The 26,532-nt window shown below is 55.7% G+C and overlaps 2 protein-coding genes and 1 pseudogene across 2 annotated transcripts in view; all 3 read right to left on the reverse strand.

Moving 5' to 3' along the window:
• Positions 1-6,007, reverse strand: part of GGT5 (gamma-glutamyltransferase 5) — a 30,641-nt gene extending 24,634 nt beyond the window's left edge. Inside the window, exon 1 of the mRNA XM_043557883.1 lies at positions 5,353-6,007. Coding sequence (XP_043413818.1) covers positions 5,353-5,525 — 173 coding nt within the window. The 5' untranslated portion in view covers positions 5,526-6,007. The remainder of the gene's footprint in view (positions 1-5,352) is intronic.
• On the reverse strand, positions 193-2,100 carry LOC122470901 (annotated as a pseudogene).
• A 2,576-nt stretch (positions 6,008-8,583) lies between the features above and the next one.
• GGT1 (gamma-glutamyltransferase 1) lies at positions 8,584-25,918 on the reverse strand. Its single transcript, XM_043557885.1, has 14 exons — positions 25,829-25,918; positions 20,301-20,475; positions 19,153-19,327; positions 18,421-18,551; positions 18,179-18,265; positions 15,168-15,360; positions 14,674-14,831; positions 13,504-13,653; positions 12,995-13,131; positions 9,981-10,168; positions 9,636-9,763; positions 9,427-9,539; positions 9,233-9,346; positions 8,584-8,901 (listed from the first exon to the last, which is right to left on the reverse strand). The coding sequence occupies exons 3-14, from the start codon at positions 19,311-19,313 to the stop codon at positions 8,755-8,757; spliced, it is 1,707 nt and encodes a 568-aa protein (XP_043413820.1). The 5' UTR covers positions 19,314-19,327; positions 20,301-20,475; positions 25,829-25,918; the 3' UTR covers positions 8,584-8,754.
• Positions 25,919-26,532: the final 614 nt, after the last annotated feature.

A 26,532-nucleotide genomic window follows, 5' to 3' on the forward strand; every position in this document is an offset into this window, starting at 1 on the left:
AACGTTGAAAAAAAAAAATTAAAAAAAAAAAAAAAGAAATAGAATCCATTATTGGGGTGCCTGAGTAGCTCAGTCCGCAGAGCATGGAACTCTTGATCTCAGGGTCATGAGTTTGAACCCCAAGTTGGATGTACAGATTACTTAAAAATAAAATCTCTAAAAGAAAGTAATAGAATCCATTATTTATTTATTTGTTTATGTATTTATTTATTTTTAAGTTTGTAAAGATTTAAAAATATATATTTAAAGAGAATACAAGTCCTCTTTGAAAGTAGTTAAGATCATTAATTGTGTTGACTTTGTCTCTCCTAATGAAACTTAGGAGAGGTGCATGACATCTCCCTCTACCCTCAAGTGGCCCAGTGTAGAAATCACATTGTTCATGATCCCAGACACATTCACAGAGGACAGAACCACACAGACAGGCCCTATTCAAAATGGGAACTAGAAATACGCCAGCTCGTCATGGCTGGCTTTGTGGGTCTGATAGTTGGACCAGGCCAAGGGCTTGTTTTCCTGTGGAAGACTTTCAAATACTCAAATATGCACAAACTCATCATCATCAACTTGAACCTTGATGAAGTATTTCCTCCCCATGACCACCTGGCTCCTGAACTCCACAGCCTTAAAAGTAGCAAACTTGTTCTTTTCCTGCTCTTCCAGTAGTGGCTTCATATGGTTGGTGATGGTCTGGGTCTCAGCCGTGGCAGACTGCATGGCTGAAGGTGCCCCCACAAATCTTGCTGGCAGCTATCAGGAGATGGGCCGAGCAGAACCCAGACCTGAGGTCCCTGCTCTGCTTAAGGCAGGTGGCCTTAGAATCCATTGTTTAACACCTTTACACACATACACAAATAACTCCAGCTCAAAAGCCTTAACCAGTACATTTTTCCAAGCATTTAAAGAGAAAATAACTTGGGCGCCTGGGTGTCTCAGTCAGCTGAGCGTCCGACTTTGGCTCAGGTCATGATCTCGGGTTTCGTGAGTTCTAGCTCCACATTGGGCTCTCTGCTGTCAGCACAGAGACCACTTCAGATCCTCTGTTTCCCTCTCTCTTCCCCTCCCCCATTGGTTCTCATTCTCTCTCCTCTCTCTCTCTCTCAAAATAAAGAAACATTAAAAAAGACAGAGAAAATAACATCAATCTTAAAAAACAACAGGGGCGCCTGGGTGGCTCAGTTGGTTAAGCGTCTGACTTTGGCTCAGGTCATGATCTCGCAGACTGTGAGTTCGAAAGCCCCACATCGGGCTCTGTGCTGACACTTTGGAGCCTGGAGCCTGCTTCAGATTCTGTGTCTCCCTCTCTCTTTGCCCCTCCCCTGCTTGTGTTCTGTCTCCCTCTCTCAAAAATAAACATTAAAAAAATTAACAAAAAAAGCAAAAAACAACAAAACCTTGTCTCCTAGAGCGTAGAAAAAAGAGAACACTTCCCAGCTCTTTTTATGAGGCCACTATAACTTTGATACCAAAACCTGACAAGGACATTATAAGAAAGGAAAAATACAGACCAGCATCTCTCATAAACATAAAGACAAATATCCTAAACAAAATGTTAAATCAGAGGTGACTGGCTGACTCAGTTGGTAGAGTATGCCACTCCTAATCTCTGGGTCGTCAGTTTAAGCCCATGTTGGGTGGGACTTTTAACTTTTAAAAACAGTTAGCAAATCAAATAAAAATGATATTAAAATCATGAACAAATGGGGTTCTTCCAGGGATGCAAGGGTGGCTTAACAGTCATTGCATATCTTAAAAGACAGAAAAATTATTTGTCTTGATAACACAGAAAATACATTTGAAGAACAACCTGATAGGAAAATGGGCAGAAGATTTTAACAGAAACTTCATAAAAGAGGATGTTCAGATGACCAAGAATTACTTCCAACCCTCAGCATTAGGCATGGGTTTGTTCATTGTCTGTCTCACCCACCACAAAGGCAAGGACTTTGAACATCTGGGTTACCACTGTGACCCCAGCACAATGGCTGGCAGATAGTAGGTGCTGCTCATTCCTATTTGATGAAGCACCTTTTGGGAAGAGAAGCATTCTTGCACCCTCAAGGCCCACTGAGCTCTGTACACATCCATGTCCACAGGCATAATGGCCGGGGCTCAGGCCACCTGGGCTGGAGTTCCCACTTACCAGTTACATGATACTGGACACATAACTCAACCTCCCTGAGCCTGGCTCCTTTTTTTTTTTTTTTTTTTTTTTTTAAGTATATTCTACACCCAACGTGGGTCTCCAACTCACAACTCTGAGAGCAAGATTCCCATGCTCTACCAATTGAGCCAGCCCGGCTCCCGGAGCCTGTGAGTGGGAGCAGTTCTCACCAGTAGAGAGCTAGAGTGCAGAACGATCATGCATTTTGAACATGTTTGGCTTCGAGGAACTGAGAGGCTGCTGTCACCATCACTGCTATCACAAACCCCTAGATGTGCACATTCACACATGCAGGTGCACACTGCCCAGGCAAACAAGTTCTTTCCACAGCCACAGCCCTGAGAGAAGGAAATGCAGTAATTTCCCGGTGAGCTGGCCAGGAGTCCAGAGAACCACTAGGGCCACAGGGGCTGGGAGGGGAAGGAGCTATGAGCCTACTCCACAGTGGGGTCCCCTGCTCGGACCCTGGGTCCTACTCCTAACCCTGAGATGTCAACCCACATCCAATCCAATCTACTGTAACAGTGGTCAGACTGCTGCCATCAAGGGAGCATCTCCTATGGGCCAGGCAAGCTTCATGCCTGCCCTTAAGGGGGCAAGTGCCAGCATGAGTCTCATTTCACAGAGGCTCAAAGACCGCAAGAGCCTGCCAGAGTTTCTGCTCACCCCTGTGCCGAGAGTGAAACCCACAGATCCTTGGATGGGTCGGAGCAGCTGGTAAGACCCAGCTCTCAGGGGCCCATCCCCGTCCCCACCTCCACAGCCCAGGGCTAGCCCAGACTCCAGTGCCCTAAAAGGTGAGTGCTCTGGACCCTACCATCCTCTTCTACGACTACTCCCTTTATCAGTAAAGCTCTGACCTTTACAGGCTGGCTAGGAGCTAGGCAGACATTGGAATCCAGGGCAGGGGGTGGAGGATTCTGAGAAGACCCCACCCTTCCAGCAGCCCAGGACAGTTTCCACCCCTGCAGAGGCCTCCTCCCTCTGTGACACCAGGCAGCTCCCTCCTGTGCAGGCCTAGTTTCTTTATAAATCAAGTGCAGCAATGAATCCCACTGGATTCTGGGAAAAGCAATGAATCTTCCCACCGAGGATCCTGTGGGAGGGCAGGTATTTCTGAGTGGCAGGTATATGTCACAAAGCCGAAAAGCCAACACTACCCTGAAGTTCATGCAGTCTCCCTAGAAGACAAGCACTTGCTCAGAGCCTCAGAACACCCAGTTTGCATGCAAGCCTAACATATTGGGCCATAAGGCTGGAAGATGACAGACTAGAGAGAAAGGAACCTCACTGTCACCATGTGTCTATTTACCCATTACTCATGGTGCTGGGTCTCTACTCATGCCAACTTTAAGACCCCTCCCCCAGGGGCCCTGGCTGCAGAAATCATGGCCCCAAAGGAACAGACCTGGCACGGTAGGCAAGGAGGAGTTCGGGTCTGGGAGGCCTGCTGCTAAAAGGAGATGGCGGTAGGGAAGCTGGAGACAGCAGGGAGGAAGGAGAGTGGGCTTCAGTCAGGCAGCTCCCTTCAGAGCCTGCAGCAACATGGCCAGGAGCCCTCAAAGGGGAATCTTGGCCAGGAGGACCCCAGCCCAGCCAGGGTCTCTTGACCCCCTGTTCCACAGCAGCTGGGGCCAGCTCCAGGCTCCCTCCCACTCCTGGCTTCTTAAAACAAGAACAGGAAGTTGAGAGTGCTGTTTGACAAGTACACAAAACACCGGGGAGAAACCACATCCGCCCTCCTCACTAAGGAGACTTGCAGGGAAGATCTTGGGCTCAAGAGCAGAGACCCCAACCGCAGACCCTCACACATGCACAGCAGGACATTCCACAGAGAACCACAAGACAAGAACCTCTCCAAGGGGAGACACAGTGGGCCCAAACCCCCTCAAAGAAATGTGGCAGCGGCTCTCACTCCTGGGGACCATGTCCCCAGCACTGGTCTCTGGGGCCTGAAGCCCCTGCCTGGTTTGCAACTACAGCTATGGTTCAGGTGGGCACAACACCTCTGTATGTTCCCCAGAGCATGGGGGAGGGGAGGTTCACTCCCCTCCCATCACCTGGAAGGCCCCTGGGGAGACCAAACAGCCTGTTCCCCACTTGTCACTGAGCTGCCACCTTCAGCCACTGTCGTCATAGAAGGAGCCCTGAAGGAGGAGACAGAAAGCCCTGAGAAGAGCCCAGAGGACCAGGTCAGAGGACCAGAGACAGATGAACAGATGCACAGACAGACAGACAAAAGAAGGAAGGAAGGAAGGAAAAGGCAAATTAATGCAACAGAAGGATAAAGCATACAGGAAAGGTGAAGCCAGAACAAAGACAGCCCAGAACACCACCTGCCCAGCAGTGGCTGGGCCAGGACTCGGCCGTGCTCCCCCTTGTGCTGGGACTGTCCCCTCGGTTTATAATGCATTTCTGATCCTGACAGTGATCCATGAGGCAGATATTCCGGGAAGCAGACCCGGCCAGCAGGGAGAGAATGATTTCTCAGGCTTCTTTCTTACAGGCCTGGGCTGGGGGCCAAGGGCCAGGAGGGGCGTCCTGCTATGTTCCGCTCCGGTGGGCAGTGGAAGCCTCTCATGGGCTAGGCTTCCTGGAAAAGAATAGGAAATGCAGGCCCCCTCTCCACCACCCACCTTGCCCCGGCCCCAGACATCAAACAGTCACTGGCTGGGTCCAAGCCCTGACATCAGAAGAGGAGGCTGTGGGGGACATGGTGCCAGCAAAGGCAGATTTCCTAGATCCTGGGTCAGGGTGAGAGACTGGCCCCGGGCAGCACTGAGTGCACCCTGGCAAGCCAGGACTCACCCATACTTCTGGGAGAAAACCCCAGCCTTAGACAATTGTGTGGCTTCTCTGAAGGGCCAGTGCCAGTCATCAGGGTCAGCCCGGGCCAGACCAGGGACACTGTGGCAGTCCCCTCTCGGGGCTTCCCGAGGCCTGGAGCTAGAATAGACTCACACACCACCTCTGTCAATATCCCCAAGCCCCCTTCTGTCCTCTGCGCACACTTTTCTCCTGCTCTATGCAAGGGTCCTGGGGCTGCCTCCTTGCTGGACTCCAAACTCACGTGACCCCCACCACCAGTGCACACACACATGCACCTTCTCCACACTTTCACCACGGGTCACAAAGTGTCCAGGAGGAGCCAGCCACTGAGAGCCACCCAGCTCCCACCCACCTCTTACCGTCCAATCTCCGAGCAGACCTTGGAGTCAGCAGCGACTGCAGCATGGGCAAAGGCCTGGGAGCCGCAGTGGGCATGGTGGCGAGAGAGGACCACGGCGGGCACGATGATGGCTAGGGCCAGCCCCAATCCCAGAAGGACCATGCTGACCGTGGCCCTGCGTCCCTGGCCCATGGCTCTGAGGTCCAGGGTGGAGAGAGAAGGCAGATAGACAGACAGATGGGTAGATGAATGAACAAGATGGGCAGATAGACTCACAAGTGATTGGACAGATGAACAAATAGATGGAGGCCAGAGACAGACAAACAAATGGATTGACAGTCCAGATAGCTGGACAAAAGATAGTAAGAGAAGGTTGGACAGAGACGGGATTACAGACGGTGGACAGACAGGTTTACCAACGAACAGAGGCACCCAGAGGACAGGTGGGTGTATGGACGGACAGCTGGCGATGGCAGGGCTGCTGCCCGACTCTAATGCTTGCTATGAGAGGCAGAGCTGGCCACACGCCTGAACTTCCAGTTTTCAGTCCCTGTTCTTGGCCCTGGCTGGAGGCCAGGGACCAGGGCGTTTGTGGGGAGTTTTCCTTCCAGAAAGGAGAAAGCAACCGCCGTTAACTCCCTCATTCCCGCAGCCTGCCCCCTGCAAGCCTTGATGATACCAACACCCCTCCTCCCCAGGGCTATCCCAACCCACGTGCTTGAGGACTTGGCGCCTACTGCCCACAAGACAGCTGGGGTGCAGGATGCCCAGAGCCCCCACGGCCATTCTCCAGTTCCCAGCAAAGCCAGGACAGCAGGGTTCAGGCCTGCCTGCCCAGTCCCCTCCCCTGGATCAGGCTCAGAGAGACAAGGGGCCAGAGTGGCACCCCGACTCCTGTCTTCTTGGTGTGACCCTGCCCAGCAACAGCTTGCCCTAGTATCCTCAGAGTCAGAGGACAGTGGAGATGTTTGGGACACAGAGGTAGGGCTGAAGGGGGCCAGAGACAGAGGGAGGGAGGACCTAAGGCGATGTCACTCAGGACCCAGGTTCAAGTCCCAGCTCAGCCACAGCCTAGCCAGGGAACAAGGGTGCTAGGAAGGGGTTCAGCTTCCCAATCTGCATCAAACACCCAGGACTACAAGACATCTATGTGAGGAATGCAGACAGGGCCTGCATCCAACCCTTGGCACCCACTACCCCTGGGGCCCGCTGTCCTAGAAATGCCACCATGGGCCTCCAGAGAGTAAGGCTGCCCTCCCATCTGCCTCTCTGCCCTTCCCTGGCAATGTGTCTGCTTCCCTGTGTCTGTGGTGACAGTGCCTCCTCTCCTGGGGACACTGGCCTAGGCCCTCCCTTGCCCAGACCTCAGGGTGTCCAACAGGGAGGCTGCTGGGGGAGAGGGGACCCTTTGAGTCCCCTCTTGACCAGGCTCACAGGGGCACAGGGTGCAGGGGCCACAGGCTGGACTCCCACTCACAAAGCCCCCATGCCCCCCCACCCCGTATGTCCTCTGTCTTCCTTCCCAGCTGAGCAACTGCCCTCCCCAGGCCTCTCTACACCTCCTGGTATAGCAGAGAAACCATGCCCATTCAGCGACACAGACTGCTGGGCTCTGTCCCAAGCTTCTGGTCAGCCTGGACAGGCTCTCTAGTAGGCCCGTTCCCACAGCTGCCTTGTGGGATGGGGAGGGCTGTGAGCGCCTTTTCCTGCCCCCACTATCCCCCACAGCACAGTGACATTGCTCAACCAGGAAACAAAGTGCATTCCTGGGCCAGTGCCAGCCCACCCGCTAGGAGGCAGGGGCGGCAGAGACAGCAGGTCTGAGCCATCAGGAGTGGGACATCCCCCCCTCCTCTCCCCAGCCATCCTGGTCAGGCTGAGGCCAGAGTGCGAGGGCTGGAGGAACAAAGGCCCAGGAAAGGAAGGAGCATCAAGGTAGGCCTGGCTAGAGATGCGGCTGGGGAGGCTTAGCTGAGAAGGGTCCTGAGTATCCATGTCCGGAGGGGAGGGGTAGGAGATGATGGGAAGGAAAGAGAGAGGAAAGCAAGTCCCTCAGCACCTGAGGGAGGTTTCAGCTGAGCCCGTGGGGTCTGGGGAACTGGATGCACTCTGCCCACATGTGGGAGCCCAAGGAGCTTCACCTCCAGCAGGAACGAGACCAGCCCCTCAGGCCTCAGTCTTCTCTTCTGCAAACAGGGCTATGGCCTTTCCTCTGGCACCAAAATGAAGGCTAAGGAGGTTTGCACACCCCAGCAGCCCAGCCTCCATCCTGTCTCCGGGGGACCCCAGCAGTACTACCCTCTGGGGCTCAGGGCCCAGGCTGCAGATATAAACCCCATTTCCTTGTGAGCACTTTGGAAACCGGGTTTTCCTGCCTTGTGAAGGAGAGCCCAGACCTGGTCTCCCCTGGCCTCTGTGCCCCTGGTCTCAGGGGTTCCCACGCATGTTCACTGGTCAGGGGGACATCTGGCCATCAGGTTGTGACACCCCCTCCCCTGCTCACCCCCTCTAGCCTTTCACAGCTCCTCACATCAGGCATCACAACCGAGTGTAGGAGACAAGTTAGCAGACCCCAAGGGAGGGCAGGAGGGGCTGGCTGGCCTGTGGTGGAGGGGGCAGGGTGCTGTGGCCCACTGCCCCTCCAGGCCCCGCTCCTGGGCTGCATTCTCTGGCTGCCTGCCAGTCCAGCTCTGACCCTCAGGATCTGGGGACCTTTTCCAGCTCACTGTTCCCTGAGAACTGGGCCTCTTTCTGGAGCTGATCACAGCTTGAATTTCATTCTATTCTAGGTTTGTGCTTGGAAAATCCCCCGGAATCTGACTCTGACTAAGAAGTTTTGCTCCAGCCTCTTGCCCAATCCCACTCTTCAGACCTCAGGTTCACTTCCATGTGTCCTCCACAGTGTGAGCGGGGGCACCCACCAGGCTGAAGAGGTAGCAGAGTTGACAAGCTTTTTCTGCTGGGTGCACTCTGGCCGAGTAAACTCCGGGGCTGTGACACCCCCTGGTGGTTAATGCTGGGAAGTGCCACTGTCCGGGCCAGAAAAGCGGCGACCTGGCCCCTGAAGCTCAGGGTACCGAAGGATAATGTTTGGTATGGGTCTGCCCCGCCCCTCACCCACCCTCCCACTGGGCTCTCATGAAAATTCTGAGGCTAGCTCCAGCACCTGAGGGGTAAAGACCTCTGAATCCCACCTCTTCACCCTTCCCCACCTGACAGCTCCATTTCACACACACAGGATGCTGAGGTCCAGGGATATGGGAGCCTGGCTGGCAAGGCTGCCCAGAGCCTGATGGTGTGGCCCCCATTTATTGCACTGCTTTGTCACTCACAGGGGAAGCAAATCCCCTCAAAGTCCCACTTTGGTCCCAGCAGACATCTCATCCTTAGGTCGCCAGTCAGCCTTGCCCGCCCTGAGTACTCAGTAGCCAGCAGGCTCCCCGCCTTTCCTGGAATCTGAGGCAGCTGCCCAGCCACCAGTCGTGTGGACAATGGCCTGTACCACAGCGATGAAGTTGGAAGTGACCTCAGCGTGGTGGTGCCGGGTCTTCAGGGCTGCAACCACCGCCTGGAGGTGGGAGGGGATAGAGAGGCCTCAGCAGGGCCCAAGATGCCATGCGAACCACACAGACCCACACTGAAACACACAGGTAGTGCCATTTCTGCCCCAGTGGCCAGGAAGAGCAAGCTGGGGGCAGACGGTCCTATTGGGTCTCACCAGAGCAGGTAGACTGACTCACATCCCATAGGGGTTCAAGATGGCCCAGGCAGTAGGTGTGAAGGTATCTGCCCCAGGCAGAGGGGCAGTCTACTCCATGATGACTCAGGAGATCCAGGCCTCCCTCCCAGGACACCTTGTGACCCCCACCTTGTGACTATTTCTTTGACTCTTTACCCACCTGGTCAGTGTCTTTCTCCAGGGTCGTGGTGTTAGGCAGAAGCTGGTTGTGCAGTCGGGGCTCCTCTACTGCCCGCTTCACATCGTAGCCAAACCACAGGCTATGGATGATGGCCTGGGGGTGGCAGGGGGTGCGGTGAGGGGGTCAGTGTGGTCCAGGGACAGGGGCTGGGGGGATAAATGGGTGATACCTACCAGCGCAGTGGCTGTGGTGATTTTCGTGCCCCCGGAGGCACCCACCACCATGCGGACCTGGCCATCCCGGCCCACGATGATCGCTGGACACATGGATGAGACTGGCTGCTTCCCTGTGATCACCAGGTGGATGGGTGGGGACAGAGATGCTGGTCAGCTGCCTGCCCAGGACACCAGCCCTCTCCCCACCTGAGCCCCCTGCCCCACACCTGGTTTGATGAAGTTGGCTGGTGAGGGGCGCACCCCGAACTGGTTGGTGATGTTGGGGGAGCTGAAGTCATCCATTTCATCATTGAAGAGGATCCCACTGACCCGTGATCGTACCTTAGAACCGAAGCTGAAGACCAGCTGAGTCAGCCAGCTATGGCGAACCCAGCCCCACCCTGCCCAGCCCCTACCCACCCCCCAAAGCTCCAGCTCTCTCCCGGTGAGGCTGAGGGTACATGTTCTACCAAGGTGGGGCCTCAGTTCCCACCATGAAAGAGGTCGATAGAGCCCCCTTCTAGGACATGCAAGCAGCCCCCAGACCACCCAGGTCACCCGGCAGCCCCTACTAGAGGTTGATGGTGCTGGTGGCCGACACAGCGCTGCCGTCCTCTGCGACCACGGACAGGTGGGCAGTGCCACCATCATCAGGCGTGTAGAACTCAGGCTCATAGTAGGGGAACGGGTGAGTGGTATCATCAGAGATCCGGGCCCGGAGCTGGGCGGCAAAGAACTCGGAGCTCATGTTGCGGACCACCTGCCGAGACCCCAGAGCTGGCCTGAGGAGGTGGGGGGGTGGGGGTGGGGAGGGGGCACAGGCTTGTGCGAGCAGCTCTTGGGAAGCCCCCAACATGGCCCTGACCACAACCCTCCTGCACCCTCAACATCACATGGCCCTCTGATCCCCTCTTTCCAGCCTTTGTCTGTACTGCAGTCCAGAAATTCAGTATTTATCTGTCCACCCACAACACCCCACTCTTGCAGCATTCAATCATTCATTCATTCATGGAGCTTGTGCTGTGTGCTTGGATCAACAGGGAACAGACGTACAGATCCCAGCCCTCCTGGCAGGGAAGACCAAGGCAGGCAGGGACATGTTGGAAAGAACAAGCCAGGTAAAGGGGATAGGGAAGGATGAGGTGGGGACCAAGTGGTCAGGAAGGGCTTCTCAGAAGAGGTGGTATCTGAAAAGAGCTGTGAATGTGGCCTGAGTGATAAAATGCAAAGGCCCTGAGGCAGGCCTGGAGTGATAGAGGGTGAATAGGGTCAAAGTGGTAGAAAATGTCAACAGGGGCTGATCCTATAAGTCTTCATAAGCCCTATAAGGACTTTGGCTTTTGCTCTGAGCCACCTGGTCCTGGGACAGAAGAGTGGCCACACTGGTGAGTCACAGGACCCCTCTGGCAGCTATGTGAAGGGATAAGGGTAGAACCCAACTGGGAGGCTATGACATCAGACATCAACCATGTGAGAGATGGTAGTTGGCCCAGCTGGGAGAGAATCAATGGCCCCAGTGTCTTCAATCCAGAGTGCCCATTAGCTGAGGAGATGAACACTGCAGATGGCCAGTGTAGGAGACAGTCAAGAGCTTGATTTTGAACAGATGCCCTTGGGACCCTGAAGAGCCTGTCTCAGGTGGGTGGTAGACCTACATGTGGGCAAGATCAGGCTGAGGGATAAACATGGAGCCATTAGCTTCTGGTGGCTGCTTAAAGCCATGAGTCTGGGGCACCTGGGTGGCTCAGTTGGTTGAGCATCTGACTCTTCATTTGTGGCTCAGGTCATGATTCCAGGGTCATGGGATTGAGCCCTGCATCGGGTTCTGTGCTGAGCATGGAGTTTGCTTAAGATTCTCTCCCTCTCTCTCTCTCTCTCTCTCTGTCCCTCTCCCCAGCTTGTGTGCTCTAAAAAAAACACAAGCAAAAAAACAAAAACAAAAACAAAACAAACAAACAAAAACTTAAAAAAAAAAGCCATGACCCTGAATAGGGTCCCCACAGTGGTGAGGACAGAGAAAGAGGAGAGTAGATGAGACAGGAGCCAACAAGGAAGGCACCTGGGGACTAAGCAAAGGAAATGCCTCCAGAATTTTCCAGCAATATCCCACAGGGAAAATGTTCAGCCTGAATCTACTCCTAAGAAAACACAAAGTCAAATCCAGGATGTGGAGTGATTCTGCAAGATGACTGCCTTGGGCTTTAAAAATCAGCAAAAGAGCCAAGAGGCCTAGTGTAGGCTCAGAGACCAGAGGGACATAAACAGCAACTGTAAGGTATGAGTTGGATGGGCTCTGGACCTAACAACCCTGGGACTGTTGGGAATACAGGTATCTAACAGGTCAAGTCCTCTCAATGTCAGGGAATAGGAGTCCTCAGTTTTAGGAGCGACAACCCAAAGTGTGATATCAGTGACTGGCCATCTGATACCCCAAAAAACACATGCATATTGATAAAGGGGTAGATGGAGGCAGAGAGAGAGGAAGGAAATGTGGCAAAAGCCTACAACTTTGCAAAATGAAAAGCTGAGCAAAGGAGGTGGTAAACTGTGTGAGATGCTGCAGTAGGGTGCCCAAAGGGGAAACTGAGGCTGGACTTAGGGGGCAGGGTGAGGGGCCATGGTGGGGGGGGGGTGGAGCAAGAAGGGCACAGCCTGATGGGAGAGGACTTGAGAAAGGGACAGAGGGGCCAAGTTTGCTCTGAGCAGAAGCCAAGGAATGGGGTCAGCAGCTGAAGGTTCTGAAGCAACAAGAGTATGATTCTCACTCCAGAATGATCTGTCTGAAAGGACAGACTGGGAACACCAGAGGCAGAGCAGTGTTGCAGGAGAGACTTGCCGAGTCAGCAAGTGCATGAGCAGAGGAGCTGGCCTTAGCCAGGCCAAATGGCAGATAGGGGTGCGATGCAGCAGCCTCAGGGATATGAGACACCGGGTCACCGGCTGCAGTCGGGAGTAGTACAAAATGCTCATTGGGGAAAAAAAAGAGATCCGGGAAAGCAGAGAGGCTGCTGGGCAGCTGAGAGGCACAGGCCAGTGTGAGGGAATCTGCAGGTCTACCGCGGAATGGGTGATCCGAGTAGGTAAGGAGGGTGGTGATGGGAGTCTTGATGGAGGCCCAGCCTGGATCTGGCAGTGAGTGGGTTGGGCTGTGCAGGATCCAGGTAGGGCCTAGGACACATTAGCTCCTGGGTGTGACCACAGAACCAGTGGCCGAGGCCCAGAGCATTGCTCCTCTCCCCCTCAGCCATCCTCCTCATTACCCTTGAGGGTTGCAACGTCCCCATGCATTCCCCACCTCAGCACCGAACACTCCAAACCCTTCCAGGACAAGGGTACAGCCCCCAAGGTGGGAGCACAGACACAGGTAGGGGACACTAATTACTCATTGTCAAGTCTGTCATACTGTGAGCTCCGTGTGGCAGAGGGCCAAACTCGGGGGTCACCAGGCCATCCCAGCACATGGTAGGTCCACCACCAAAGTTGGTGGTGAAAGCATGTGTGAGGCTGGGGTGGTCCCAGGAAGCCCTCCTCGCACATCCATGGCAGGCCCTCCCGCACCCATCACGGGCCACCCCCTGCCTCTTACCTCCATCATATTGACAAACTTGGGGTCCCCAAGCAGGGTCCTCTTGGCATAGGCAAACCGGAAGGCCTCCACGATGCGGTGGTAGGTGAGACCCTTCTGTTCGGGTGTCTCCACACTCGCTGGGGAGAAGTTGTACCCTGGTTGAGCAGAGATGGGGGCATGTTAGCAGTCCCGGGGCCCTCTGCCGAGACAGCTGGGTGCCCCAGGGTAGGCTCACACCTCCCTGAATCACTTGGCCCCCTTGAGAAGGGGAATGCTTAATAAAAACCAGTGGACACTTTGGAGGAATGTAAGAATGGCATAAGTAAGGGACCCCTGGGCCTGGGATGACCACTTAGATTTACCAGATGCGTCCTCTGGACCAGCATGGCTATTCCCACCCCAGGACACTGCTCTGTACCTTTTTAGCTCCCAACCATTCCTCCTCCTCCTCCAGCCCCTGATCATCGCCCCTCACAGCCCTGGTCACTCTGCACCGCCTCTTGCGGAGCCACGGTGGGAGGGCTCACCCTTGAGGATGTTGAGGATGAGAGCCAGCACCGGCCCACTGAGTGGGGCACTGGGCACGTAGAGCTGGGCGTCCCCGAGGCTGATGTTCAGTGGCTGCTCTATCAGCTCAGCACGGTAGTTGTTCAGGTCCTCGGTGGTCATAATGCCCCCTGCAATGAGACAGCAGCTCAATGGGTGGACACAGGGATGGGGCCCCCAATCTGAGGGGAGCACAGGACCATCACGCTGAAAGCCCTGCCCACTCTTGAGGGCCCCCCTCCTCCCCCTCCCCGCTGCCCCATCCGCCAGTCCCTCTGTGCTCCCTGATGATACCACCTCTCCACTGCCAGGCTCAGGCCATCTGCCCTCTGTCTGTTTGCCCCACTGGCCTCCAGATCTGCCTTCTCTCCTCTTGGCGGCCAGAGAGTCTTCTCTACGTGGAAAGTATCTGCTCCCATCTCTCCCCTGCTCAGTCCCATCCTCCAGTGACTACTAATGGGTGAAAGGAGGCTCTTTAATTCTACAGGGAACTGGCTCCAGAAAGACCAAGTATTGATAGGCTAATTTCCTGCCTCAGTGGTAAAGGTCAACATGCTAATCACTCTCTTCTGTGTCTCTGACAAAAATAACAGCAGGAAGAAATCCACAGCTGGGGAGGGAGAGGCAGCACCAGGCTTCTTGGCTGAAAGTCATGAGAACTTGTCTCTGCTTGCAGCCCCTCCAGTGCCTCTCTCACCAAGCCCACCCTCATCCACTGTGACCCTCAGGGATAACTAAAGCTCATCCTCTCTGGGCCTTAGCCTATTCCCTCTGCCAGGAAGGCTCTTCCTCTCTCCAGGCTCATCTGTAGCTCAGGTACCACCTCCTGCTTGGGGAAGTCCCCTCAGATCTGCATTTCAATGCTTCCTCAGCTCCAGTTCCAGCCTAGACCTTCATTTAACTTACAGAGGACTTTCCCTCCTGAACTGCACTGGTCTCTCAGTTTTGACCTAACCAAGATCTATGGATCTATGTGGCCTGTCACTGACTGCAGACATATCTGTGACACCCCCCCCCCGCCCCCTCCAGGCACTGCCTGAGGGCCCAGTGCCCAGGTCGGGCAGGACCAGAGGACCTAAGTCCTCTGAGCTCTGGCTCAGAGCTCCTGCTGCTGAGTTCCTTGCCTAGGGTCCCTGAGGTTGCCCACTTACCAGCCTCCTGGATGTCCTTGACAATCTGGGCTGTGAGGCTCCCGTTGTAGAAGGCCTGGGCTCCCTCCAAGGCCAGCGTCTCGTATGTGTTGGCCAGCTGCGGCATGGTCAGTCTGTCCCCCTCCCGCAGCACCTTCCCATCCCGGCAGAACACCTCACTGGGGCAGAGGGGTTCCCGTGAGGCAGGCAGGCAGGGTGGATTCGGCCAGCCATTCCCACCCAACCACACAGGAGATCAAAGGAAGGGCAGTGAGCACCTGTCCACAGGTGAGTCATCCTCTGGTGTCCAGCCAATGCTTCCTAGAGTCCCTTGCCACTCAGGACTCACAAGCCGGGACCCCAGGCACCAGGCTCAGAATGTGATCCCACACACATTGAGAAAGGCTTTTATATCCTAGACCTCATCCCTCTGCCAGTCATTCATGGCATGCAGGGACCTTGGGCCACATCTGCCCAGCCTGTGCCCCAGGGCAGGCCAGCACCCACAGACATACCACAGTGCAGGCTGTTCCTCGATGACAGCCCTGTTTTTCTCCAGGGCTGCTGCCAAGCCCTTCCCCACAGGGAAGCCCTGGCGGGCCAGCTGGATGCTGGGTTGAAAGAGGTGAGCCCAGGGCAGCCGCCCATGCCGCTGGTGGGCCAACTCATAGCCTCGGATCTCACCGGGAACTGCCACCGACAGCCCCCCTGCAGAGGGACAGGAAGACAGTTAGTGGCTCCAGTCAGGGGACATCAGGAGGGGTGTTCCCCCTCAGCAGCAACCTAGGCACAGTCTCCAGATGGGATCAGTGAGGTTTAGGAAGGAAATGGAATTGTAATATGTGGACTCCGCTGGCAAGAGTGTAGATTGGCCAGGGATATGTGACAAGGCCACAGTCCTGCTGTCCCAGGACTAGATGTCTGCCTCTGCAGGTGCTACCAGGTTTGAAATCCTGTGCCAGGCCCACAGTTGCACAACAAGACTGTGGGGAAGCCAGACCCCTACCATCTCTTAGTCTGAGCCTCCTAGCCCACAAGGCCTCTCATCCCATAAGACTCAAGGGGTCCACCGGAACCCACCAAAGTCCCCAGGGCAAGCCCAGGCCACCCTCGACACTGAGCCAGTTCCAAGGCAAGGCCTCTACCTTCCTCCCTTCTACTGTCCCAGACCCAGGACCTGAGCCCGACCCCCTGCCCTATATGTACCCTCACTGGGTTTCAGTTTCCCCATCTGACCATAAAGAGTTTTGTCTCTTGCAGCTGACCTTAGAGGAGCCCACAATTCCACTGGAAACAGACTCCTGGACCCTGCTCCCCACCCACCCCCACGGCCCACTATGCCCTAAGCTGGGCACTGATACAGAAAGGCCCTTGCTCCCAGACACCTTCTTGCTTTCACCCCTGGATGACCAGGGCCATTTCAGCTACACTCAGGCTAGGTGACTGCAGCTCTGGAACTACCTCTCCCATCCTGAGGTTGGGCACAAGGTTCTGAGAGCCAGGTTGTTATGGTCTGCATGTCTGCACATTTCAGAAGGTCTGACACCCGGCCCATGATTCCTGCCACCTTAAAAAAAAATGCTGCCCTGATCTTGGGCTAATAGGTCTCAGACCACCCTGCTAACCAAGGTCACCAGTGACCCCACACTGCCAGACCAGGGTCCTCTCTCAACTTTACCTTACTTAGCCCATCACTCCTCCAGGGTCACCTCTGCATCCCACATGCGAGGCTCTGTTAGGGTCTCCTCTGTCTACACTCACCGTATTGGTGACCTCCCCCAGATCAGGGCTTCAAATTTCATGTATGTGCTGCCAGTTCTAAATTTACTCTCTGGCCTGACCTGCTCCCCCGATGGCCTGATCTGAGGATGCACCTGCCCATGAGAAAGGCATCTCAAACTTAACACACTCAAAACCCAACTCCGGACTGTCACCCAAACCCACTCCCCCACAGCCTTGCTGGCCTCTATTAGGGGCACCCCATGCTTCCAGGTGCAGATCAAAGACCAGGGGTCATCCAGGACTCTTGGTATAGGAGTTGGTGTCACACCCGACCTCTCAGCAAATGCACAGGCTCCACCTTCTAGGTATGTTGAATACCAACCACCTCCCAACACCCTTATCTCCCCGTGGTCATCGTGGTGACCTCCTGACGGGTCACCTGATGGGCAGGCGGCTTGCTCCCTGACCCTTCTGCAGCTGCCCAAGGGGTTCAGCCAGACATAGGCCAGATCTACCCCCACAAACACCCCAGGGGCCACTGCTACCTCTCTTGGACAAGAGACAGGGTCTTCACAATGACCCATAAGGTCTGACACCACCTGAGCCATTCTGACCCTGGGGTCGCCCATTGCAGCCTTGCTAGTTCCCGCAGTTCTCTGTCCCATCTTCCCATGTGGGTCACTTGCTCTTCCCCCAGACACCTGCACAGCTATCCTCACCCACTCCAGACCCTGGGTCTTTGCCCAGACACCTCCCCCGTGACCAGGCTACACTTGGTGAACTGCACGCCTTCCAGCCCTTCCCACCTCTGCTGTTCACGGATTTTATCTGTTGCCTTTGTTTTGTCCCCAGGCTTGGGGAACAACCCCTGACATTTTAAGAGATTCCCAATAAGTCCTCGTTAAATAAGTGAATTCCGAGCATCCACAAGGTGCTAAGTCTGTAAGATTCCAGCAATCACACTGAATGATTTCATTTCTACACATTCTGAGTCTCCCAGGGGATATAAAAATTCAAAGAGGCTGTATGTTGGAGGAGACTCCAGCGGGGCTGCTCACAGGGCCTCACCCAGGGCCCCAGCCCTAGGGGCAGAGCCTGCAACTGGGGATCAGACCTGCTATGGCCAACAGCCCCCTCGTCCTGCCTCTAATCTCCTATCCTGCTTTCCTCCTATCCTCCTTTTGGGTCCTTGGAGCAGCAACCCCTGTTGGCCACTGGCTTCCCCTCAGCTGCATGGGGAGGTTGGGGGCCTCTTCTCTGCATGAAGGCCTTGTTAAAAAAGATAGACTCGACTGCGTTTTTGGAGCTATCTCCACAAAATGAACGAATAAATGAAAGTCTTGGATGCCTTTGAAAAATTCAGGACTTTGACAGCCCAGGTTCAATTTGGGCCTCAGCACCATCCAGCTGTGTGACCTCAGTTGGTTTGCATGACCTCTCTGGACCTATAAAATAAGAATCAACACAGCACTTCCCCTGACTCCCAAGCATACAGGGAGGATTCAAGGGGCCCATTGGTGAAAACAGCTAAGCAGCATGCTGGCCCCAGTGCCCCCCGATATGTGCAAGCTGTTGAAATAATAATTATTCTCTCCATGCCCTAGCACCCTGGAGAGGCCTGAGTGGAAATAACAGAAGCTCCATGTCTTCACCCTCGGGAGGGTGTTGTCAGTCCAGGAAAGGTTGGATGGGAAGGGTGCACATCAGCACTGCCAGAACTCTCCTCAGCATCAGACAGGGGCATACCCATGCCTTCCTGGCAGCTTACCCCAGCTCTGCACCCACACCTGAACTTGCACCTCACCTTTCTGTGACTGCTCCGGGCTGTTGAACATGCCTTCGGAGGCCAGCCCAGGGGCCACCTCACGGGCGTTGATGATCTCAACTTTTCCTAGAAGGAGAAGAAGGTGGGCAGTCCAGACCAACACCAACCCCTCACCCCGTGTGAGCCCAGGGGCCACCTGGCTCTGCTTGCCTCCAGCCCACATCCAGCCTGAGATGGACAGCCCCTACCAATTACCTCCCCTACTCCCCGTGGGCACTCACGTGTGGTGCTGTTGTAGATGGTGAGGAACAGGCCGCCCCCGATGCCCATGCTGTGGGCGTTCATGAGCCCCACACACAGCAGGGCCGCAATGGCAGCATCCACCGCCGAGCCACCGTCCCTCAGCATGTCCCTACCGGCAGCAGGTGGTGGGGAGTGAGCACCTGCGGGCTCCCCAACGCCCCCGACACATGCACACTGCCACCCAACTCCACCCTTTCTGGCCACACTGCCCAAAGGAGGATGGAAGAGGAAACTGTAGTTTTGGTTTTTACATGTCACTCTAAGACCAATGGGCTTATATGTTCTTCCTTTCAAGCAAACAGATGTGCATGACGTTTATAATAGAAAGAAAATGGAAAAACGTTACTTTTTATTAGCAACCTTTTTTGTCTGTTTATGTCTTTTGGGAACTGATCTTTGTACATAATGTGAGATAGGGGTCTAAAATAGCATAAAACAGCAGTTTATCCAAAGGCACAGAGGTCTGAGGAAAGGGACCCAGCTGGGCACCAGGAAATCCACATCCTGCTCTTGGAGTCAGTGTCCCCTTCTGCCCTGACCAGAGGCTGCTGTGAAGGTCCAAGGAAAGGACAGGCAGCTCCATATGCATCAGACACCCCTTGTCCGGGTAGCTCGTGTACAGACGGGGAAACTGAGTCTCAGAGGGATGAGGATCTTGCCCAGATCCACTTCCGGTGGTCCTCCTGTATTCCCACGCCCTGCCTGCTCACCTCCCGATCTCTGAGCAATACTTGGCATCTGTGGCCACAGCTGCCTTGGGGTAGACGTGGCTCTGTGGCTTGGAGGTCAAGAGCAGGCAAAGGCACAGGATGATGATGAAGATCACTAGGACCACGGCCAGCAGGGCTAGCACCACATACCGCTTCTTCATGGCTCTGCAAGTACCTGTTGTTTGGGGTCAGGGGGGAGGGCTGGTGGTTAACAGGGTCAGGGGACTGCCACTGGCCTGGCCTTGGGCACATCCTGACCCTCACCACACAGGGCACAGCCAATAGTCAAGCCTCAGAAACATGTCCCTGGGGGCACCTGGGTGGCTCAGTCGGTTAGGCTTCCAACTTCGGCTTGGGTCATGATCTCACCATTCATGAGTTCTAGCCCCGCGTGGGGCTCTGTGCTGACAGCTCAGAGCCTGGAGCCTGCTTCAGATTCTGTGTCTCCCTCTCTCTCTGCCCCTCCCCCGCTCATACTCTGTGGTGTGTGTCTCTCTCTCAAAAACAAATAAACATTAAAAAAAATTTTTTTTTCAACGTTTATTTTTTTTGGGGACAGAGAGAGACAGAGCATGAACGGGGGAGGGGCAGAGAGAGAGGGAGACACAGAATCGGAAACAGGCTCCAGGCTCTGAGCCATCAGCCCAGAGCCTGACACGGGGCTCGAACTCACAGACCGCGAGATCGTGACCTGGCTGAAGTCGGACGCTTAACCGACTGCGCCACCCAGGCGCCCCAAAAAAAATTTTTAAAGAAAAAAATATGTCCCTTTGTTTCCTTCCAGCCCCCGGCCACTTACTCTGCCAGAAACTCCCAGTCCCATCTCTCCCTTCCTAAATTGCCCTGCTTATCCTCAAGGCCCCATCCCAGTAAAGACCCCATGTCCAAAAGAAATCTCTCCTGGGAGCCCCCAGATTCCATGTGTCCCACAGTCAGAGCCACTGCCAAGCAGGGAACTCCACCGGGAACAAGCTTGGCCTGATCCCTTCTGTGACCCCCCACCTCAGCCCAGAGCCAGACACCATCCATGGGCCCCCAGAGTGGCCTGCCACAGACCGTGGGGTTCGGCTTCCAATGTACCCTCAAAAAGGACACCCACAATCTCCTTGTAAAATTGTCAGACAAGCTGCCATGGGGCAGGGGCCTACCTTTCTCAGCGGATGGAAGCCCCACACCTTGCCTGGGGAGGTGGCCACAAAAGCCGGGAGGGCTTGGCTGAAACAGCTAAGGAAATAACTGGGGTCTCCCTCACAGACAGTAGGAGCTGGTGTCCACAGAATCTGCTCCAGACAGACACCTCGATCAGGCAGCCTCTTTGCTCTCCTGAAAATCAAGATAGTGTACCTGAAACAGGCCTCCCCAGGGAGGTCCTCCCCAGGGAGCTCTGTGAGGTTCCTCTGATCCAGATGAACTCTGGAGTCGAAGAGGAGGCTGTCCGACTCTCCCACATTTGTGTGAAATCTCCAGGCACAGCCGAGAGGGGGTTTGCCCAGAGCAAGGCCCGAGTTCGGTGGTGTGAGTGTCATATGACAAAGTGGTGAAGCCCACGTGGGCCAGGCCAAGGAGACGGGGTATGCAGGCTCTCAAGCCAGCTCGTCCCATCTGAGTCTTGCCCCTTGTCTGATGTGGGGCCTTGGGCAAGTCACTGACTACCTGTCCAGTGGGAATGACAGAGGCATCCTGCTTGGGGATGTTGTAGAAATGAAGTGGATTGGAAAGCGTGAAGTGCTAGGTGAGTGTTGGCTATAATTGCCATCAGCTAGTAGGATGACGTCCTGGAGGCCAGCGGTGCAGAAGGAAGCTGGTCAGCCACCTGCTCCCTGTGTTTCCTGCTCCACCTGTTTCCCTGTTGACTCCTTTCCAGGCCATGCAGGGATGGACAGCAGTGAGCCTTTGGGCTCCTGTGGCGGTGACAACGGACAAGGGGTGTGACCCCCACAAGGAAGGAGAGGTGTGAGGACAGTGGCAATCTCCGTTACCTCCGAAAGGTGAGTGTCGGCCAATAAGCCCCAGGCTGGGATGCCTCTGGTTCACCTCATCTCTGTTCAGGGGTCTGAGCTCCAGGGCCAGACACAGTGTCCCAGAGATGGTCTAGGAGTGGAGTCTCGCTTGCACGGAGCCTGGGAGGGGATAGCCCTCCCACATGGCGGGCCTCCAGAAGCCAGCATGGAAGGGCTTTCCCCTCCCAGGCTCAGTGGGCAGCCACACAGCAGACCACCACCCTACGTCCCCAGTGGGATTCAAGCCAGCCTTTCTTCTCCATGTTGACTGAATCCAGGCACCACCCTTTGAAGGCTGGACTATAGAGCCTCCTCCCTGCACTCCCTCCTGTCAGTATCACCTGCTCCTCAGTCCTCCAAAAAGCAGCAGAAGGCTCTCTCCAAAGTGCCAACCAGGACTTTCTCCCAACCACTGCTCCAGGGGATAGTCTATGCCCCGGAGCACACCCTAGAGGCTGGGTCAGGGTTAAGGATTCCCAACAGAGATAGCTATGCTGGGAGGTGTGAGGGGCCTTGGGAGCTGGGCCAGGAACATGTGAGGTCTGTTTCCAGACACAGAACTTTCCCACCACATGTGGTGGGGGTGGGTGGGGCAGGACGGAAACCAGTGACTCTCTTCCCAGCATGGGCACAGGCACACTTGCCAAGGAGGCCCCCCAGTCCTTGCCCATGGGACACCTTGGGGACATTGTCTCATTTCTCCTGGGCTTGTGGCTGTGAAGTGAGGCCGCCCCCCTCACGGCCCTCCTTTCTCCCCTCAGGCCCCTGTGGTGATCCAGACATGACTTCCTAAAGTCTGTACTCCAGCCTCCCCTGTCCATCCATCTGTTCGTCCATCCATCCGTCTACCCAAGGACCCAAGTGGGCTTCCAGAGGGACAGGGGGCACCCAGCAAGGTTCAGACTGCCAGGGAGTATGGGGAGGGGTGGGCAATACTGACCCCCATCCCTCCTCCCTGGCCAGGGCAGCAAAGACACCAGCCCAGACCCTGCAAGCAGACATCACCAGCCCTGCGGAAGACACCCTGCTGGGGACCAGGCTTCCGTTTCCCAACCCCCCCCCACACACACACCCCACATTTTTCCCAAAGACTCACTAAAAGAATGTCCAAGCCCAGAGGTCTGGCTCTCACCCAAATCAGTGTCAGGAAGGGAAACTGAGGCCAGAGAGTAGGTGGGGCACAGCACTTGGCCTCAAACTCCCACACCACTCCTCATGACCCTTGTGGGCTTACCTGAGGCCCGGAGCTGGCAGGGGCCCAGGAAAGCTCCTGGTCCTCGGAAGAAGCTCTAGGCTGGGACACGGCCAGATTTGTCTGCCTGGGAAAATCTGGGCCACAGCTTCAGCCGAACCCCCCCATTCCTAGGAGTGGCCCAGAGCCACGCCTGCAGCCCCTGCAGAGCTCCTCAGGGTGCCTCTGAACTGGGATTGGGATCTGGGGGAGGGCACCTCCAAGGAGGAGCAGAGACAAGAAAGGGGCAGGAGAAGGCAGAACTCTCATGCTCAGAACTCTCATGCTCACCTAGTCCCAGAGCAGGCAAGAAGCTGGCTGGGAGTCACTCAGCAACCCCATGGGACCGTTGAAAGTGTCTAAGCAGGGTGGAGAGCAGGCTGTCCTCTAAAAGGTCCAGTCTGACAGGGAGGACAGCCCCAGGGGCTGACGTTGAGGAAGCAAGGAGACACAGTGACTTGGCCTGTCAGCAGATGACTAAAGTTCACACAGCTCTGGGAGGGCCCTGGGTAGGAGATGGGAGGTGTTATGACAGCATGACTTCTGGGGTCCCCAAGGCAGTGGCAGCAGGTGAGGGGTGTGATCCCAACAGGGAAAGAGAGGTGTGGTGCCAGGGGCAAGGAGTCCCCCTCTCTTGGACACAGTTCTCTCCAAAGGGCAGGGTCTCCTGGTGAACACCCCTCCAGCAAGCCCCAGGCTGGGTACACCCCACCCCTGTCAAAGTGTCTGAACTCCAGGGCCAAACACAATGTCCCAGAGATGGTTCCTGAGGCAACGCAGCAGAGGTGCCGCCAGCACCAGACCAGAACCAGGACCTGAGAGCCCTCACCACAGCCCTCAAGCAGATGCCAAGGGTGCCTTCCTGGAACACAGCCTGGGGCCTCGCGTCCAGACCGGTTCCACAGCCTATCCGGGAATGTCAGCACCTCGGGCCCAAGAACCCCCCTGAGCAGCCTGGAAAGCCAGGGCCCGGACCGCGCCAGAGCTGGTTCAAGCCACGCAGCCCAACAGTGCACACCTGGCCACTTGATACCCGCACCCAAGTTCCTGCATGTCCCTGACCGGGCCAACAAGGAGATCTCAAGCCAGGAGTAGGTGCATGCCCAGCCCAGGGACCTTGGACGCTGCTTTCCATCCCCCTTTGGCCTCCATGTACCAAGAATAAGGATCAGCCACTCCCTGAGTCATTGCTCCATCCCTGGCTTCCTTGCTAGCTGTATCTAGGCTGCCCAGGAGCCCCCACAGTCCCTATCTGTAACACCTCAGCTATGACCACCCTGCAAGGCTGTGGCAGCTGACAGACAGGAAGAGCTATAGAGGTCTCATTGCCCCTACGGAGTATTGCTGCACACTCTGGATCGCACAGTCAAAACAGGCCTTGTCTTGTTACCCACTGCCCTTGAACAGGCTTGGGATGGAATCCACCGGACAAATGCACTCCCATGAAATCTTCCACGGCCCCGGGACGGGGTGCCATGACTCAGCTCTTTTCCCCTGGACATCACCTGCAGACCAGGGTGACTGAGAAGATGGACAGGGCAGGCTCCAGGGACCAAGGCCCATAACCTGTCCCTGAGGGCTAGCCACCAGCCAGGATGTCAGGGGATTTGTGTTGCAGGCCAGTCAGCTGGCAGGGGTCTAGAGTGGAGAGACACAGGGCTCTGTCCCTAGCCTAAGCCTGCTTAGCCACTTCCTCCTCGCCTGGGAAGGCATAAGACATGGCAGTGTCAGCAGCAGTAGGAAGAATGTCTGAGCGGGCAGAGGATGGCCCCACCCAACAGGTGATCCCAGTAGGGTCCCAACAGGAAAACCGCATCCTGGGGCAAGGTGAGGGACCAAACACTGTCTGTGACGGAGCACAGATGAAGCCTAGCAGCAGCTGCAGGCCCCAGAGAGGAGAGTCCAGAGGAAAGGTATCTCATTAAAGGCTGTGTCAACAAACGCCCGAGGTACAGAACCAAGAACCTTCCTTATGTGGTGAGCGTGTCACGTTTTATTCTGGTCAGCCCCCCAACCCCTACATGCTGAAAAGCGACCTGAGGGGAGTCAGTCTGGGGAAACCATGCCACCCTAGAAAAGGCTGCAGGGGCTGGGCTGAAGAGTCTCCTCCAGACCCCATGGCTCCTGTCCTAGGCACAGAAGATGGTAAGCTCCCCGTCCCCAGGAATGTGCAAGCCTCACCCACCAGAGATACTGACTTTGCCATCAGCACCACCCCCTCCCAATACACACACACACACACACACACACACACACACACAAGCTGAACCTAGGCTGAGTGGAACAGGTTCCCAGGATGCATCAGAGAGCGGAGCATGAGGAAGCCTAAGGATTCTCTGTTAATCCTCCAACCCAGTTGTCACCTGGCTGTGTCACCACCACCTCAGAGCCACAGTCCTGGTGCACGGTCCTAGACCCATTCACAGACAGGAAACCAAGGCTTAGGTTGAAGCAACTTGCGCAAGTTCAGCTGGCCCCCGAGGGAGACATGTGGACAAGCAGGTGGGCCCAGAACCCATGCCCCTGGCCCTAACACCACCAGCATCAAGGAATCGTCCCCATCGCTGACCCCAGGCATGAGAACATAGCTCTCAGCAGCTTCCTGAGCCCTGCCCCCCACTGGACTGGAAGCTTACCATTACCCAGGCCTGGATTTGGGATCTGTCTCCCTTGCTGCCCACCCTGGTGGCATAAGGTTGAGAATTAGAAAAAGTCACCTTCCCCAGTACTTGATAACCGCCATGCCAGATACCTGTTGAAATAGCTAGGCATGCCTGCAATGACCACAAGGTGGTGGGCACCCCCTAGAGTTGTGCAATGACCCTTGCACAACTGAGCCGGTTTCAGGCCCCACCATAGCCACAAACCAGATCCTGGAGAGGGGCAAGCATGGCCAGAGGACCCAGAGCCTCAGCCCCCATCATGGGTCCCCTACCCCCATGCTGCCAGATCCTCCTGGGCCTCAGTTTCCCCATGCTGCACCCCTCCCACTTAATTCCAAAATGTCCCCTTCTTTAGAGCAGTCCAGCAGTTCCACCCGGCCCTCCTCCACCCACCCCACACCTGTGACACAGTGAGCCAGACAGCTTGGACAGGTAGTTTCAACCCCCCTAACCAGACAATAAAAAATCAGAGGCCTCTCCAGCCTGGACCCAGTCTGTGCAGCCCCTCTTCAGGGTCCATTCACACAAGCCCTGTCCCCATCACCCTGAAGGTCCGCTCACTCCCATTATGCAGGTATATAAACTAAGGCTCCAGCCTCTCCAGAGGAAGAGGCCAGCACATGGCAGAGCTGGGACTGGAACCCAGGCTTCCAGACAGATGCTCCTGGGAGGACCTAGCCTGAGCGACCCCAACCTACAATGTCCAGCAGCTCGGAAAGAATGAGCTGTACTTTGGGGTCACACAGCACTGAGGCACAGCCTGATGCCCCTCCTTGGCTCACCTGGCTCTACGCTGGTCCTCCTGCTGCTCTCCAGCACAGAGCTGAGTCCCCAGTGCCCCACTCTGACCCAGCTCCTCCCCTCCCTCCCCCTGCAGCCTGAGTGGAGGGAGGCTTTAAAGGCACAGGAACCTTTCCAGGTGGGAAGAGGGCTGGCTCCTAGCCCTGTCTCTGGGGCTGTGTGACCTGGGACAGCTGCTGGCCTCTTTGAGTCTCGTAAGATCCCCAATCCTGAATGAGAGACCTGAGCTTTGAAGCCTCCGTGGTGCTGAATGAGGCTAGGTTTCAGGCAGAGGTAGGTCAGGCCAGGGGCCCCTGGGAGGAGGTGGGACCCCTCAACTTACAATGTCTAGAGCAGGTTCACGTGGTGCTGGGGTGCAGCCAGATGCCCACCCACTGGGGTTGGGAGTGTAAACCTCTGAATCCCCATCAGGCCTGAGGAATCCTACCTACTCCAGAACTCTAGAGTAGGAGATGCTCCTCCAACCATGTCCTCTCCCTGACCCTTGGGGCTACAGGGGGATTGTGTAGGGACTGTCACTCCAAAGGCCCTGGCCACCTGGACTGAAGGGAGTTACACGACCCAGGGGAGCCTCTCTTCATCCCCGACATTTCTGGGGTCATGAGCGAGAGGGTTGATGGAGGACACACAGCAGTGAGGGCAGGAGATAGAGTTGTTTGCTCATGCCCCTGCCTACTCTGGCCCA

This window comes from Prionailurus bengalensis, chromosome D3 (assembly GCF_016509475.1).
Source record: "Prionailurus bengalensis isolate Pbe53 chromosome D3, Fcat_Pben_1.1_paternal_pri, whole genome shotgun sequence".
In the NCBI taxonomy this organism is placed as follows: domain Eukaryota; kingdom Metazoa; phylum Chordata; class Mammalia; order Carnivora; family Felidae; genus Prionailurus; species Prionailurus bengalensis.